This window comes from Cotesia glomerata, linkage group LG7, assembly GCF_020080835.1.
Source record: "Cotesia glomerata isolate CgM1 linkage group LG7, MPM_Cglom_v2.3, whole genome shotgun sequence".
Classification (NCBI taxonomy): domain Eukaryota; kingdom Metazoa; phylum Arthropoda; class Insecta; order Hymenoptera; family Braconidae; genus Cotesia; species Cotesia glomerata.
In genome coordinates, this window is record NC_058164.1 from 25,666,707 (window position 1) to 25,684,760 (window position 18,054).

General features: G+C 31.9%; 2 protein-coding genes across 5 annotated transcripts in view; one reads left to right on the top strand and one right to left on the bottom strand.

Annotated features, from left to right (window-relative positions):
* The window catches only part of LOC123269453 (chloride channel protein 2), a 28,157-nt gene extending 22,795 nt beyond the window's left edge, over positions 1-5,362 (top strand). For all 4 annotated transcript variants that reach the window (XM_044735157.1, XM_044735156.1, XM_044735160.1 and 1 more), the window contains 5 exons: positions 12-1,142; positions 1,936-2,166; positions 2,313-3,028; positions 3,102-3,329; positions 4,400-5,362. In XM_044735157.1, coding sequence (XP_044591092.1) covers positions 12-1,142; positions 1,936-2,166; positions 2,313-3,028; positions 3,102-3,329; positions 4,400-4,582 — 2,489 coding nt within the window. In that variant the 3' untranslated portion in view covers positions 4,583-5,362. The remainder of the gene's footprint in view (positions 1-11; positions 1,143-1,935; positions 2,167-2,312; positions 3,029-3,101; positions 3,330-4,399) is intronic.
* LOC123269454 (carotenoid isomerooxygenase) lies at positions 4,808-17,583 on the bottom strand. Its single transcript, XM_044735161.1, has 8 exons — positions 17,345-17,583; positions 15,284-15,534; positions 14,212-14,358; positions 10,799-11,091; positions 10,486-10,694; positions 8,113-8,664; positions 6,009-6,107; positions 4,808-5,617 (listed from the first exon to the last, which is right to left on the bottom strand). The coding sequence occupies exons 1-8, from the start codon at positions 17,507-17,509 to the stop codon at positions 5,444-5,446; spliced, it is 1,890 nt and encodes a 629-aa protein (XP_044591096.1). The 5' UTR covers positions 17,510-17,583; the 3' UTR covers positions 4,808-5,443.
* Between the last annotated feature and the right edge of the window lie 471 nt (positions 17,584-18,054).

The following is an 18,054-nucleotide window of genomic DNA, read 5'->3' on the forward strand; positions in this document are numbered from 1 at the left end:
ACTTTTTTCAGCCAGGATATGGCTGTATCAAGACTTGACGTCGCATCCGGCGTTGCAGTACCTGGCATGGGTGTCCTTACCAGTGTGTCTGATCCTTTTCAGCGCGGGGTTCGTCCACATAGTAGCTCCTCAGAGTATCGGGTCAGGGATTCCCGAAATGAAGACCATTTTAAGAGGAGTCGCCTTGAAGGAATACTTGACCTTCAGGACCTTGGTAGCGAAAGTTATCGGCTTAACAGCTACCCTAGGCTCAGGATTGCCTCTAGGAAAGGAAGGTCCGTTCGTCCACATCGCCAGTATCGTAGCAACCTTGCTGTCCAAATTAGTAACCAGTTTCCAAGGAATCTACGAAAACGAGAGCCGTAACTGCGAAATGTTAGCCGCAGCGTGTGCTGTTGGAGTAGCTTCGTGTTTCGCGGCTCCAATTGGAGGTGTCCTGTTTAGCATCGAAGTAACTACCGTCTACTTCGCGGTAAGAAACTACTGGCGAGGATTCTTCGCTGCGGTTTGCGGAGCGACCATGTTCAGGCTGCTAGCAATCTGGTTCCAGAGGGAAGAAACGATAACCGCAATGTTTGCAACCAACTTCACGATGGATTTCCCGTTTGACCCTCAAGAATTGTTCATTTTTGCCCTAATTGGGGTGGGCAGTGGATTAGGTGGCGCTTTTTACGTCTGGTTGCACCGACAGTACGTTATATTCATGCGGAAGAACAAGAGTATGAACTTGTTCCTACAAAAGAACCGATTTCTGTACCCAGGAATCGTTTCGCTGATGGTAGCTTCGGTGTCCTTCCCAATGGGACTGGGCCAGTTCATGGCAGGGGAGCTCAACACCCACAATCAGGTCCAAGGACTCTTCACCAACTTCACCTGGACCAAGTCCGGACTCAGTGTCGAAGAAATGAGCGTAGTTCAACATTGGTCCACTCCATATTCTGATGTCTTCGTGGGACTGTTTGCTTACGCGTTGTTCACCTTTGTGTTTTCGATTATATGCTCGACAGTTCCTGTACCTTCGGGGATCTTCATTCCGGTGTTCAAGATTGGCGCCGCTTTGGGGCGGGCTGTTGGTGAAGCAATGGCTCTTTCTTTTCCCAACGGGGTCAGATATGGCAGATTCAACACTCCTATCACTCCAGGTAAGGTTCATTAATCTCACCACTTAGGACTAAGGATAGAAAGATTTTTCTAAGAATCGATTCTTTCGATTTTAATCGATTATAAATTAAAAGATTAATAATTTTTATAGTTAATAAATTTATTTAACAAATCGCGATGCCATGAATGGATAATACAAATTTATTAAATAAAACATAAAAATAGTTGAGAAGAATTATATTTCTTTATTTTTGAATAACGTGTTAAGCATATCACATTTAATTTTAAAATTTTTTTAAATAATTTACGTTAAAACGTTCTTCATATATTAAGTTTTAAATAAATTTAAAATTCAAAAAATTAGAAGAACGGTTGACCCTGAAAGCCATCTCTGTAACTTTCCGCTAATTTCATACCTAGGCGTTTAAAATTTCACTTATGATGTTTTTGAGCTTTTCGAGCTCAAAAGTCTGGCAGCAGTTTGATAAAACACTATTTTTTGAATTTTAAAACCGTCATACTGTTATTATATTTGGCTGCTTCGCACATTAGTTACATTGGGCAGTAGATCCGTTGTTTCCTTTTTTAGTATAAATCAACACGCTGCTAGGCGCTACTTTAATAAATATATTGAAAAGAAATAATATTTAGTATAAATAAATATCAAACAATAAATTTATATTTGTATGACTTTTAACCACAAGGTTTGTTGTAATGGTATTAATCGACTTTAAAAATCGATTATTTTACGAAAAAACTCAATTCTTGATTAGAATCGGAATCGAGTTTACCATCCCTACTTAGGACCAGTTTAATTAGTGTTTTTGTGTTCAGGAGGGTACGCAACTGTTGGAGCTGCAGCATTTTCAGCGGGAGTGACCCACACCATATCCGTAAGCGTTATAGTTTTTGAAATGACCGGGCAAATCACTCACATTGTTCCAATAATGATCGCCGTGCTGATTAGCAACGCCATTGCAGCATTACTTCAGCCGAGCATATACGACAGTATTATTCTCATTAAAAAACTACCTTATCTGCCAGATTTATTGCCCTCGAGTTCAGGTAACTACTTTATTTATTAATTCTACATTAACAAACACTTATAACACTAATAACACCTTTTCTTTATCGCTAGCGATAGGATCCAAGGTAAAGACCCACAATTCCCATTTTGATTAGCTTATGTTGATAATTTAACCTTCTTCCAGGCATGTACAACATCTACGTAGAAGACTTCATGGTCAGGGACGTTAAGTACATCTACCACGGCATCAGCTACCAGAAGCTCAAAGACACCTTAAAGGAAAACCGCAAGCTCCGGGGATTCCCATTAGTCGACAATCCAGCCTCCATGATCCTCCTCGGCTCGATCCAGAGATTAGAACTGATAAAGCTGATCGAAAAGCAGATCGGCCGGGAAAGGAGGCTCCAGGTGGCTCAAAAGCTTCATAAAGAAGCCGAAGAACGCGCTAAGGAAGAAATGGAAAGGCAATTAAGAGATCCGGAGCGAACTAGGCGGCCATCGCGCTTTGAAGTGATTCCAGCTCCGGATATTCTGAAGATGCAGAGGCAAAGTGTCAGTGACTTGACGAATGTAGATCATCACATATTTCACACTCCGTGCTTCGGAACTCAGCCCAAAAAGTCCATCCTTAAGAAAACCAACTCATTTACACTCAAAGGATTCAGTCCGTTGGTAAGTCCAGCGATGACTCCCTACACCACAGTCACTGGTGCTGAGAGCAGGATCAGGTTGGCCTTTGAAGCCATCTTCCGCAAGTCTGCTACGCTTCAAGATGTCGATCCTGATCCAGAAGTTGGAACTGTTGATGGAACCAGGAGGGACAGTTCTGATGAAGCTAATATTCCGCCACATACTCCTATGTTGGCGCCCAGTCCTGCTACTTCCAAGAAGGTCCAGTTGGTAGGTTGAGATTGTAGCTTGAAGGAGGGTTTGGTTAGGTCTTGATTGGTCATTGGGTGATCTTCTGTTTTAGCCGAGGGAAAGGGTGATAGATATGTCCCCGGAAGACCAGAAACGGTGGGAAGAAAGCGAAATGGCGGCTGATGTTGACTTCTCTAGGTGTCATATTGATCCAGCTCCTTTTCAATTGGTGGAAAGAACTTCGCTGCTCAAAGTTCATAGTCTTTTTAGCATGGTAGGCGTTAATCATGCTTATGTGACTGCTATTGGGAGACTTGTTGGTGTTGTGGCGCTTAAAGAGGTACGGTGCTATTATTTAAACATTTTTTTATAAATCTTCTTTGAAGTTTCTTTATAATTCATCATAATTTAAAGCTTTAAGGCCTATTTTCATTAATTATGATGTTCAGATTAAAATTAAAATTTGAAGCCTTAAGGCTAATTTTCATTATGTTCTTTAAATTAAAATTACAATTTGTCTTCTTAAGGCTAATTTTCATTAATTATGTTCTTCAAATTCAAATTAGAATTCGAATTCTTAAGGTTAATTTTCATTATGTTCTTTAAATTCAAATTACAATTTGAAGCCTTAAAACTAATTTTTATTAATTATATTCTTTAAATTCAAATTACAATTCAAAACCTTGAGGCTAATTTTCATTAATTATGTTCTTTACATTAAAATAACAATTTGAAGCCTTAAGGCTAATTTTCATTAACTATGTTCTTCAAATTCAAATTACAATTTGAAGCCTTAAGGCTAATTTTCATTAATTATGTTCTTCAAATTACAATTCAAAATCTTAAGGCTAATTTTCATTAATTATGTTCTTTACATTAAAATAACAATTTGAAGCCTTAAGGCTAATTTTCATTAACTATGTTCTTCAAATTACAATTTAAAGCCTTAAGGCTAATTTTCATTAACTATGTTCTTCAAATTACAATTTAAAGCCTTAAGGCTAATTTTCATTAATTGTGATGTTCAAATTTAAATTTAAATTAGAAGCCTTAATGCTAATTTTCAGTAATTATGTAAAATAAAATTACAATTTGAAGCCTTAAGGCTAATTTTCATTAACTATGTTCTTCAAATTAAAATAACAATTTGAAGCTTTAAGGCTAATGTTCATTAACTATGTTCTTCAAATTATAATTTAAAGCCTTAAGGCTAATTTTCATAAATTGTAATGTTCAAATGTAAATTACAATTAGAAGCCTTAATGCTAATTTTCAGTAATTACGTAAATTAAAATTAATAATTTGAAGCCTTAAGGCTAATTTTCATTAACTATGTTCTTCAAATTCAAATACCAATTTGAAGCCTTAAGGCTAATTTTCATTAATTTTGACACTATTTTGTGCTTTTAGTTAAGAAAAGCAATCGAAGACGCGAATTCAGGTATACCACCAGTCCACGCAGACATAAACCCAACAGTATCAGTGTCCAGTCTAACCAAAAGTGACGCTGAAACGGAAATCCTAAAGGACGAAGATAAACTAAACTCTATAAGCGTAATCACAGACGACAAATCTAAGGTTGAAAACGTCTAAGGTTGAAAAGTAGAGCCAGGAAGCTTGCGTTTTTTCTTTATTCAATTCAAATTAGAGGTTAACTGCGAAAGTTCTGGCCCTATTTATGATAAATAAATACTTTTATGCAATTAAATGCAATGTTTATAAGTTTATCGTTGTAATTATTAACATTAATTATTGTGATAGTCTCGTCAATCTAGGGACGTGACCATTAATACAAAGTGATCTATGGATTGCTATATATTTTTATTTTTTTTGTTTAAGTAGGATTTTACGGCTGGCCGTAGCCCAAATTAGATATTTATTTTTATTAATACATTTACGAGGATTTTACATATTAATTTTAAATATTAATATGTATTGTGTATTTATTGAGGAGACTAATTTTAAAGGCCACATATTTTGTAAGCAAAATGGACCCGTAATTTATGCTCAAAAAAATTAAATTGTTATGCACAATTTTCGATCAAATATACGCCATTTTGCTTAATTTCGACAAAATATCCAAACATTGTGACCAAGTTGTGCCAATATAATCAAACGCAATAAATATAGTTAATAAATAATTATAACTTATAAATACCGTTTAAAATCCAACATTCCATCTGTCTAAAATCTAGACCGGTAATAATGCTATCAAATATATTATATTGAACTGAACAAATTCAACTGCGTAAAATGTACATAAAATTATAAATAAACTAAACACAATTGTTAATTAGTAATGTAATTTTGTAAATATTGTATAGTTGTGTACGGAAATCTTAAAATGAAAATGCAAAAAAAAGACAATACAAATAATAATTTATTTTATTTTACATATTATTTGAGTTTGTTATTATTAGAAATACAAATTTTAATGATAAGTATTAAAAATATTTATTTGTCCATAGAAAACCACCCGTGCAAGCATTTAGGAACTGGCCCGGGCGTGGAAAACACAGTTCTGCTGATTTCCTTCATTGTTTTTGCATTTATAATCATCAAACACACTTCAGACTCATTGCTCTTCCCAAAAACAGCTGCGCTGACGATAACTCCGTCATCTTCATCCTAAAAAACCGCCATTTTCATCAATTTCCAAAAATTGACATTTTCTATTTTGGCCGTAAAAAATCTTAGAATCGTTTTTTTTTTAACTTTTTGGGCACAAATTGCATCTATATACTCCCTAAAATCCAGAAAAAAATACCCGAAGCTCCTAAGTTCATTTGCGGCCGAGAAAAACGGGAAAGAAGGGTCACTTTAATCTTGCAATTGAGGAATCGTGAATCAAAAGGTGTGAGCAACTTTTCGGGGCTTAGGTGTCAATTTAGAGGCTCGGGTATTTTTTTCTGGATTTGGGAGGTTTTGTAGATGTGATTTAAAAAAAAAAAGTCTGAAAAATGTCAAGGGAAGCATTTTTTACGGCCAAAAAGGTATTGACCAAATCTATGGTACGAACCTGTCCTTCAGGATTTGGGACGAAAATTGGCTCGCTTGGATAGAGACCTTTTTCGCTCCAAGTTACCCGAGTTTTAGTTGCAGTATCGACCTTTATAACCTATAAATATATCCTGAATATAGAATTCAAGTGTATCAGGCGTTTTGATTCTTCGACAAAATATACCAAAAATAAATATTCCCGAGACTAAATATCAAAAAAAAGTCCATAATAAAAGGGCGCAACACGGTAAAAAGCTTATTTATTTATTAAAATTTTAGATTCTGAAGCCGTAGCTCCTTAAGAGCCTTACAAAATGAATACAAAAGAGATAAATATCAATAATAACAAATAAAATAGTAATAATAATAATAATGTTAATAATAAATAACGTTGTCTCAAAGCAAAGTCGATATAAATTATAATTTGCTTAGTACAAATGACTATAGCTGATAAAACAAAAAACAGAAAAGAAATAAAAGAAATAAATAAGCTTAGGGTAGAAGTACCGTTTTTGGCCACCTTAGCACCATTTTTGGCCAGTTAACATTTGAATTAATTTATAAAAAATTATAATAAGGAAAAAGACCCAGTTATTGACACTGGCCTAGTTGTTTGACACTTGCAATTTTATTCTAATTAAAAAAATTAGAAAAACGGTTGACCCTGAAGGCCATCCCTGCAACTTCCCGCTAATTCCATACTTAGGCGCTTAAAATTGCACCAATGACGTTTTTGAGCTCTTCGAGCTTAAAAATACAATTTATGGGTTATTTTGAGCTCTCCGAGCTCAAAGAGATTGCTTTCCTATGCTTTTGAGCTCTTCGAGCTCAAAAGTCTGATAGAGATTTGATAAGACACTATTTTTTGAATTTTTAAACCGCAAAAACTTTTGAATGAATAAACCGATTTTCACGCGGTTAGAAGCATTCAACGCAGTTTTTCAAGCCTCACAAAGAATTTTAAATTTTAAATTGATCGCGCTAGGAATTTCGGAGTTATTCCGAAAATAGTATATTACACACCTAGGGAAGTAAAGTAAGAAATGTCTCAGATCACATGTAATTGTTGGCCGAGGCGAAGCCGAGGTCAACAAACATGTGATCTGAGGCTTTATTTACTTCCCGAGGAGTGTATACTATTTTTGTCCGACGAAGGTGGAAAGCGGCAACTTAGTTTAGCGCAGCGGGACGAAAGCTGCCACTTTCCGCCCGGAGGGCAAAAACACTTTTCGGTTTTCTTTCGTTCACGATATCTCTCGAACGAATCAACCGATTTTGACCGGACTGGTGGCGATCGACGTGGTTTTTTGAGGTTAAGAGCTGATTAGTTTTTGGAATTGAACCATAAAGCCGTTTAAAAGTTATTGCAAAAAAACCACATTTGAAAAAAATTTTTTTTTCAGTTTTTTGAAGATTTCTCAAAATCTATTGATCTGAATCGGTCCAAATAGTTTTCAAAATCTAAGTTTGGTCAAGCCCTTTTGAATGGCACCAACCGCGATGAAATCGGTCAAGCCGTTCAAAAGTTATAAGCGGTTCACATACTTTCACACACACACACACACACACACACATACATACAGACACCGTGACAACCTCGCGGGGATAGTCAGAGAAGCTTCCTGTGACCTTCAAACGTCGAGACCTGATGAAAACTCGATTTTTGCAAAACGGGGTGAAAACAATAACTTCCCGATTTTTGAAAATCTTCGATTTTCTTAGCGGGAAGTTAAAAATTAAATGTTTTCAAAGAACCTATTTTCTTAAACTTTATAGCTCAAAAATTATGTTTATTTATTTATTACAGTTGATTTGTTTTTTTTAATTAAAATAAAATTGCAAATGTCAATAACTAGTCCAGTGTCAATAACTGGGTCTTTTACCTTATTATAACCATATTTTTGTTGAATTTCAAAAAATTTATATTAAAATAAAGTGAGATCATAATGGTTTATTATTATAAATTCATTTCTATCGTTTATTTGAACAATAAATGGCCATAAACAGTACTTCTACCTAATGTGTTGGTAATTTAATTATTTAAGATATTTTGTCGGAAGATCAAGAATCATGATACCGAATCCAAGATATAAAACAAAGCAGCATTAGGTATGATTAATTACCGTTCCGGGATTATCAAGATCAACATCGCTGGAAATAGCGTAGAAATAACGATACTCTTTACCGAGAAGTTCGTAATTGAACCTTGGAGTTTCGCAACCCAGATCGCAAATTAGTTCTGGTTTTACGAAAATTTTTCCGTCGGGAAGTTTATAAGCTGATGCTTTGCGGCTTAACATATCCTTTGTGTCTCTAATGTTACAATTGTTTTTGTTGTCATTAGAATTGAGAGTTTGGTGGACAGATTCAATCTTAATCAAATTATCCTGGCTTGTATGATCATATCCATCTTTTGGCTTGCCAATCGGCAAAATGAATCTCAAAGGCCGTCCGCGGAACAATTCAGCGTAATTAGGATTTTTGTGCATATTTTTAATCGATTCTATGTACATGCAGTCAAGCATTTTAGCGTCTTTATAGCAGCACAAATCAAGAACAATGTAATCTTTATCAAGCGTTTCAAATTGATTTATAGTGTGGAAGAAAAAGAATTTTTCAGCGGTAAATGTTCTTTTTAATTTCCCGTCGGTTCTTGATATTAGATGAATAAGCGTCTAGAAATACATTTATGATTAATGTATTGCTAAAAACTAAACAATAGTTATAATAGAAATTTTTCCAAAAATTTCAAAACTCTGTCACTGGGCTAAGGAATTGGAATTGAGCAGCCGGGTGAATTTTAGTGGATTAAGGACACTTTCGGCGACAATTTTTGTTGAGAAAGTTTTTTTATAGCGATTATAGGTCTTGAGATATCGAAGGTTGAAGATTTCTAATGAAAAAAAGGGTGTTAATTATGAAAGTTCAAAATTTGGATTTTTGGGCAGGCTTTAAATGTTCATAACTTTGGAAATAATTGATATTTTCGAACCGGACGAATTTTGTAGTAAAAAAGAGAATTTTAGCTACAAATTTTGTGAAAAAAGTTTTTTCATAGCGATTATAGGTCTTGAGATATTAAAGGTTGAAGATTTGTAATGAAGAGGTGGGTGTTAATAATGAAAGTTCAAAATTTGGATTTTTGGGCAAACTTTAAATGTTTGTAACTTTTTAAATAATTGAAATTTTTGAACTGGATAAATTTTGTAGTAAAGAGGAGAATTTTTGCTACAAATTTTGTTCCAAACTTTTTTTTTAGGACCAATAGTTTCTGAGATAGAAATTAAAGAAAATTAAAAGTGAGTAAAATTGAAATTTTGGATTTTTGGGCAAACTTTTAATGTTCATAACTTTTTAAATAATTGAAATTTTGGAACAGGATAAATTTTGTAGTAAAGAAGAGATTTTTAGCTACAAATTTTGTCCCAAAATTTTTTTATAGGACGAATATTTTTCAAGATAAAAATTAAAATTTAATTTTTGGAAAAATTTGGATTTTTGGGCAATTTTTAAATGTTCTTAACTTTTTGAATAATTGAAATTTTGGAACAGGGCAAATTTTGTAGTGAAGAAGAGACTTTTAGCTATAACTTTCGTCCCAAATTTTTTTTTTAGGGCCAATAGTTTCCGAGATAAAAATTAAAGAAAATTAAAAGTGAGTAAAATTTAATTTTTTGATTTTTGGGCAAATTTTAAAAGTTCATAACTTTTAAACTAATTGATATTTTGGAAACGGACAAATTTTGTAGTAAAAAAGAGAATTTCAGCTACAAATTTTGTAGAAAAAGTTTTTTTATAGCGATTATAGGTCTTGAGATATTAAAGGTTGAAGATTTGTAATGAAGACGTGGGTGTTAATAATGAAGTTCAAAATTTGGGATTTTGGGCAAACTTTAAATGTTCATAACTTTGTAAATAATTGATATTTAGGGACCAGACTAATTTTGTAGTAAAGAAGAGATTTTTAGCTACGAATTTTGTCCCAAAATTTTTTTCTAGGACGAATATTTTTCAAGATAAAAATGAAAGAAAATTAAAATTGAATTTTTGGAAAAATTCTGATTATTTGGCAAACTTTAAATGTTCATAACTTTTGAACTAATTGATATAAATTGATATAAATTTTTTTTTAGGACCAATAATTTCCGAGATAAAAATTAAAGAAAATTAAAAGTGAGTAAAATTGAATTTTTGGAAAAATTTGGATTTTTGGACAAACTTTAAACGTTCATAACTTTCGAACTAATTGATATTTAGGGACCGGACTAATTTTGTATTAAAGAAGAGATTTTTAGCTACAAATTTTGTCCCAAAATTTTTTTCTAGGACGAATATTTTTCAAGATAAAAATGAAAGAAAATTAAAATTGAATTTTTGGAAAAATTCTGATTATTTGGCAAACTTTAAATGTTCATAACTTTTGAACTAATTGATATTTAGAAACCGGAAAAATTTTCTAGTAAAGAAGAGACTTTCTCTAAACAATAGTTATTTACATTTTGATCATCATGCCACTTGAGGCAAGTACAGAGCGGCTGGTTCATCAAATGACACTTGACCATCTTGGTGAATGAAATAGCCAGCGGCTGCTCGATGATAACGAAGTAGTTATCGGTAATTCCAAAAGTGTGCATGTAGGATGGATTCATGCGCCATCTAGCAGGGACGCTACCAACTATCTCGGCTTGGTCGAACATCGATTTGTCTTTAACATCAAACATTAATTGTAAGACATCAAATTTAAAATAGAAAGTAAGCTAATCTAATGATTAGCTTTGATAAGCAAATCTATTGATTAATTTTGGGTACCAGCGTTCCGAGCAATTGGGAACTTGATGACGCTATATTCCGGGCCCTTGGAACCCACACTTAGTCCCACATTGAAAACAGTCCCATCTTTGATCACATGTGGGTGCGATGTGTGGTTTACAATACCCACGTGTTTCGAGATGTTGACCTTTTTCTTGGTTTCTAAAGTTACTGGGTCGATTTTGTGGACTACTGGGAATTCCGTGAATGTGTAGAACTCATCGTCGAAAGGGTAGACGGATATCATTGTGTTGTCTGATGCGTTGTCTGCTGGGTTGAAAATAGCAGAAACTCTACGAAAGTTTCAATTTTTATTAATTCTTCCTAGTTTATTGTAAATCCAAGTGTTTTACACTGTTAAAAAAGCGGTGTTAAAATGGACTCATTTTGACACCGCTATGTAACACCTGTGTATTAACACCGGTGTAGCGGTGCTCTTTTGCGGTGTTAAAAATCCGGTCCTAAACCGGTGTAATATCGGTGTTAAACCGGTGTAATACCGGTGTAACAGTAGAATAAATTTACACCGTATTGGAGTATGAATATTACATGATCAATAAAACACAATTAATATTCAATATTTATCAAAATAAGACAAGTAACATTTATTTAAGAATTTTCAATTTATTAAATTACGCAGAAATCGATTTAATGAATGTTATACAACAAGTTAAATAGTATTTACAATATTAGATGTTTAGGAACAATATAATAATTATTTTTATCGTAACCATGATGTTTCTCATAGTATAATGGATGTTTTAAACATGACAAATCTACAGCTGTGCAAAAATAAATTATCTATATGAAAATCATTTAAAAAACGTTCAAAATTGTCGTAAAATTATTCTAAAAATGTTTCAAATTTGTTGTAAAAACACTAAATCTGTCCAAAAAATGTTCCAAAATTGACTCAAAAATATCCGAAAAATGTCTCAAAAGTATTCAAAATTTGTTCTCAAATAGTTAAAAAAATGTTTTAAGATTATTCAAAAAAGGTTCCACATAAGGTTTAAGGGGTTATACGCAGTTGCAAAGCTAAAAAAACAACATTTTTTTATGAATTTTTTCTAGACACAGTTTTTAATTATCAATTACAAGTGATGGTTATTTAAATAGTGCCTACTTAGTAACTAGTTAGTAACTAATTAGTAACTAGTTTGGTGCTTCCTATTTTTGACTACTGTGCCGTAGCTCTCACTAACCTAAATCAGGGCCTTGAGAAAAAGCTGAAAGTTGCTCTGAACAACTGTGCGCGCTTTGTGCTGCGTAAACGACTTGGAGAACACATTAATGGACCGCGGCTTGATGTTGGGTGGCTTTCGCCATATCATCGTCGGCTTCACCTGATGGGCTGCATTTATTACGGAATGTTAGTCGTGAATAAAAATGCTTTGTTAAAGGATAGAATAAGGATGAACCATAATGTCGCGAGACATAGGGACAATAATCTGACTGATACACTTCTGGCGCCGATTCCACGTACTTCAATTCTTCAGCACTCCTTTGTGGTTCTGGGGACTTCCTTTTGGAATTCCTTGCCCCCATCAATAACAGCAGCTGACTCACTAGCAATATTTAAAACAAGTTGTTATAAACACTTATTAGCTACTGAGCGTGCCGATCTCTAAGTGTCTCTTATACGAATAAGAAAAATTTTGATTTTTGACAAAATGGCGTCTATTTGTAAAAAATTTTGCGTTTTTGTTGAAAAACAATTTTCCAAATTGTTAAAAAAAAAATAGTAATAATTTTTTTGAATCTTATTCCTTCGTCCAATACCTGCATTAATCTATCCTGTAAAAGAATTCACCATATTTTTTGATTTCAGATAATCCAAACCACCGAAATAGAGATCACCGCCAAGGGCCTTTTTTTTAGAGGTCGTTCAGAACATCTTCTACAGGAGCGGTGCACATTTATATTTTTACATGATTGACGCACTATTGTATTCTTGAAAGTAGGCTCTATTTAAATAACCATCACTTGTAATTGATAATTAAAAACTGTGTCTAGAAAAAATTCATAAAAAAATGTTGTTTTTTTAGCTTTGCAACTGCGTATAACCCCTTAAGGACATAATTTCAACTAAATTGCTTCAAATAAATTGCATTGATTCTAAAATTATCTTAGAAGTATTCCGGAAATTAAAAAAAAAAATTAGGAAAACGGTTGACCCTAAAGGCCATCCTTGCAACTTCCCGCTAATTCCATACTTAGGCGCTTAAAATTCCACCAATGACGTTTTTGAGCTCTTCGAGCTGAAAAATACAATTGATGGGTTATTTTAAGCTCTCCAAGCTCAAAGAGATTGCTTTCCTAAGCTTTTGAGCTTTTCGAGCTCAAAAGTCTGATGGAGATTTGATAAGACACTATTTCTTGAATGTTTAAACCGCAATAACTTTTGAATGAATAAACCGATTTTTACGCGGTTAGAAGCATTCGACGCAGTTTTTCAAGCCTCACAAAGAATCTCAAATTTTGAATTGATCGCGCGAGGAATTTTGGAGTTATTCCGAAAAAACACTTTTTTCGGTTTTCTTTCGTTCACGATATCTCTCGAACGAATCAACCGATTTTGACCGGACTGGTGGCGATCGACGTGGTTTTTTGAGGTTAAGAGCTGATTAGTTTTTGGAATTGAACCATCAAGCCGTTTAAAAGTTATTCCAAAAAAACCACATTTAAAAAAATTTTTTTTTTCAGTTTTTTGAAGATTTCTCAAAATCTATTGATCTGAATCGGTCCAAATAATTTTCAAAATCTAAGTTTGGTCAAGCCCTTTCGAATGGCTTCAACCGCGATGAAATCGGTCAAGCCGTTCAAAAGTTATAAGCGGTTCACATACTTTCACACACACACACACACACACACACACACACATACATACATACATACATACAGACACCGTGACAACCTCGCGGGGATAGTCAGGGAAGCATCCTTTGACCTTCAAACGTCGAGATCTGATGAAAACTCGATTTTTGCAAAACGGGGTGAAAACAATAACTTCCCGATTTTTGAAAATCTTCGATTTTCTTAGCGGGAAGTTAAAAATATTTACACCGATTTCGGTGTTGAATTTAACACCGGAATTTTTAACACCGTACACCGCATGGACTCACACCGGTTTTTTTTTACAGTGTAACAAAACACACATAAAGTGTTTTGTTTCTATCTTAAAGAATTATAGTCACTTTTAAAACACTTCCACGTGTTTTAAATTTCCTATTTTAAATGCCCATTTGTAGTCATTTTTAAAACACTTGGATTTACAGTGTAGAAATGAAATTAAGTTTTTGGCTAATAATTAGCTAGTTTAACTAGACTTGCCAGTTATTGGTTAGATTCGAGTGAAAATTTGATTATTTCTACTAGGATTGGATTAAATAATTTTTGCGAAAGACAATTACCGATGGAAAATACTTTGGCAAGGATCCGGAGCTGCTTTTGTTCCGAATTCCGTCAAGACAATTCTTTGGGCTTGTTGGTTTCTTTTGTAAACGTCTGTTTGGATAAAGCGCCTTTGGTACGTCACTTTTCCGTCAGAAATGTGGAACCTATCAATTAGTTTACTTTTTGTATTTTGATAATTTGGTGGGGATTAAAAATGAAGCAAAAATTTTGTAATAAATTACTAAAGAAACTCTTTAAATTTTGTAGCTAAATTATCCAGTATAATTTTTTATTGCTTAAAAATTGAGTGAGTAATTTATTAAACTGATAATTAATTATAGATAAGCTTTTTAAAGTAAAAAAAAAAAGTTACTTATACTTTAGAATTAAACTCTCTGGTAGCGAGAAATTTTAGCGATCATGCGCCACCTGTTGGATATTTTTGGTACTAAATTTTATAAAAAAATTATATTTAAGCATATTGAGCCCTGTTAATCTAAATATATCCTAATAAGGTCTATTTTCATAACATGTCATAGCAAAATATTATTTAATTAGAAAATTATGTGATTAAATTGGAAAAAAATATTTATTTTGGATTTTTTAGGAGAATTTCCACGTCAATTATAGTATATTACTTTTAAATTGATTGAATAATTTATTAAACTGATAATTAATGACAGATAAGCTTTTTAGAGAAAAAAAAAATAATTATTATTTATATTTTGAAACTTAACTCTCTAGTAGTGAGAAAATTTAGCGATCATGCGCCACCTATTGGAAATTTTTGGTACTAAATTTTATAAAAAATTAATATTCATGCTTATTAAGCTTTTTTAACCTAAATATGTTCCTAATAAGGTCGATTTTAAAAAAAATTTTCAATTTATGCAAAAAAAAAGTAAATTAAAAAGATTTTTAACTAAAAATCAATTTTATTTTGAATCGTTGATTAATTTTCTACATTTCAGCTAAAAAAATCTCTTCTTAATAAACTACTTGTTCTTCAATTTTCTAAATCAAAATTTATATTAAAATAAAATAAAAATTTTTTTTGCTTCACTTTTAACAAACTAAAAAGAAAATTACCTGTGTAACAACGCAGAGCTGTCAAACAAGTGATCAAATTCATGATCCCCAACTTTTAAATTCCCCGGTCCATTTCTTAGCAAAGTTCCTTTAAGCCATTTAGGAATCTCACCTATAGTCTTTCCAAAAATCGGCTCGACAACTTCCTTCTCACAAGATCTCATCCAAACGGAAGTATCACAATTCGGATAATAATCAACTTCTTCACCGGCATCTTTAAATTTCGGCTTGGTATTATTGTTGATATCCTTCTGTAATTTGGGCGTAAAGTATCTATCAATAGTCTTGGACCCATAACCTGATATATTATCAACCGAACGAGATTTTTTGCAAAACATTATCACGGTAACTAATCACGTAATTAAATTTTTAATTAATCACTGTCTTCGTCAATCGGTAGCCGGTTTTCAGTCGCGGAAGTAATCAGCGGTCTCAGAATAGCGGACAGAATTTTTTTAATGTGTTTCTTCGGCAAGTCCATAGTTTTATTTGGTAAAAGTTAGAACTGTTTTTTTATTGGAATGTTGTCACGACGAGTATTTAAATTTAAATTACAACACTGGCCGTGAGCGTGACCTTTTAAGGGAATCTTTATGTGACCTTCAGCCGGCTAGAGCGTAATCACTTAATCTACCCCCCTCGGTCAATTGAAGCCTTATAAACACTTTATTATTGATACACGTGTTTTTTTCGGTCTTTCCTTATTCTGCTTAGTTAGTTAGGCACGTGCTAGGTTTCCAACATTTTTAGACGTTCTTATTATTAGTTCATTTTTATTTATTCAATTATAGTTACTTCCTTGTACAAATTACTTATTTTACTCAATTTAACCATTTATTTTTGGAGTTTTTTTATTATTTACCTTGAAAACATCGAGGGAATTTTGTGGAGGTAAAAATAAAATTATTTTGGAAGGAATCCGTCGTGGGTTAACTTATGCTTATTGGCTAAGTGGTATTACTCTTTTTTAACAACGCAGACCGAACAGGGTTCGAATCTAGTTTCGGGATTCAATTTTTTTTTTATAATTAAAAAATACTATTTAAAAATTGAAAAATAATAAAAATAATTTTATAATTAATTTATTTTTTTATTTAAAATTTTATAAAATGGTGTCTTTAGTATTATATTCCTTGAACACATCAAAGAAATTTTGTGGATTTAAAAATAAAATTATTTTGAAAGGAATCCGTAATGGGTCAACTTATGCTTAGTTGCTAAGCGATATTACTCTTTTTTAACAGCGCGGACCGAACAGGGTTCGAGTCCAGTCGCGGGGTTCAATTTTTTTTATTTTTTTTTTATAATTAAAAAATACTATTTAAAAATTGAAAAATAAAAAAAAAAGTATTTTAATTTAAATTAATTTTATAATTTATTTATTTTTTAATTTTAAATTTGCTAAAATAGTGTATTTAGTATTATATTCCTTGAAAACATCAAAGAAATTTTGTGGATTTAAAAATAAAATTATTTTGGAAAAAATCCGTCGTGGGTTAACTTATGCTTACTGGCTAAATGGTAATACTCTTTTGTAATATCCCGGACCGAACAGGGTTCGAGTCCGGTCTCGGGATCCAATTTTTTTTTTTTTAAAATTAAAAAGTGATAAGTATTTTACTTTAAATCAATTATATAATTTATTTATCTTTTTAAAATTTTTAAAATAGTGTAAATTTTTTAATAAAAATATTGATATCTATTATATGTTAAAAGTTATTTTTAGTGTTTTTATAAATAAATTTATATTTTTAGAGAAAAATATTATTTTTTAAATAATTTATTGTAATGTTAATGAAATATGTAAATTAATCAATATTTGTAAGAATTATACAATAATTTATTGTTTTCCGGGTTATAAATCATGAAACTGATTAATAAATATTAAAAATAATTTTTTCTTTAATTTAAAATCTAAAAAGAAATAATAAACAAGATTAAATTTAATAAATTAGCAAAATTATTTATTATAATTCTGTCAATAAATAAAAAAGTTATAATAAATGTATGCTATAAATAAAACTCGTGAATTTTAAATACAAATAAAAATATATTACTTACCGGAAAAAATTCAGAAATTCTGTGAATTTGACTAGTTACCGTCCGGATGCTAATCACAAAATTAGGAGATTTTCTGAGATATTTTTCTGAGCCGATTGTTTTGTAAACATTGCAAATAGATCGCAACATTGCAAGTGTCGTATTATTAGCACACAATAGACGCATTTTTTTTTTATTATTTATTGATTGTATTGATGATTAGGTAAACAAACTCTTATTTATAGTTTTTTTAGTTCTAGAATAACTAATTTTATAATTGTAATGCAAACTTCATAACAATAACAAACTTATACGGAGTAACAACTTGTAGGTTAATGCATTTTATGAATTTTTCATGTTTACGGACGACCAGTAATGCAGAGAATTGTGTGACCATGACATTTATTACTTTTATTGCATATAATTTAAGATTATTTAATTAAGTATTATTATTTTTATTTTTATTTATGATGAAAAAAAATTAAATAATTAAATTTTATTAAAATTATTATTAATTAAGCTTTTAATATACTAATTTTAAAATATTAAAGCTGTCAAAATTTTTTTATTTGGTTTTATATTTTTAATGTAAACTTTATTCACAATTTTTGCGGTTTTTGTCATTTTTGTTAATTAACAATAAAAATTATTAATGTAAAATTATTGAAAATTAAAAAAAAAATATAGAATAATCGAAAAAAAAAATTGGGATTGAACCAAGCCGGGAATCG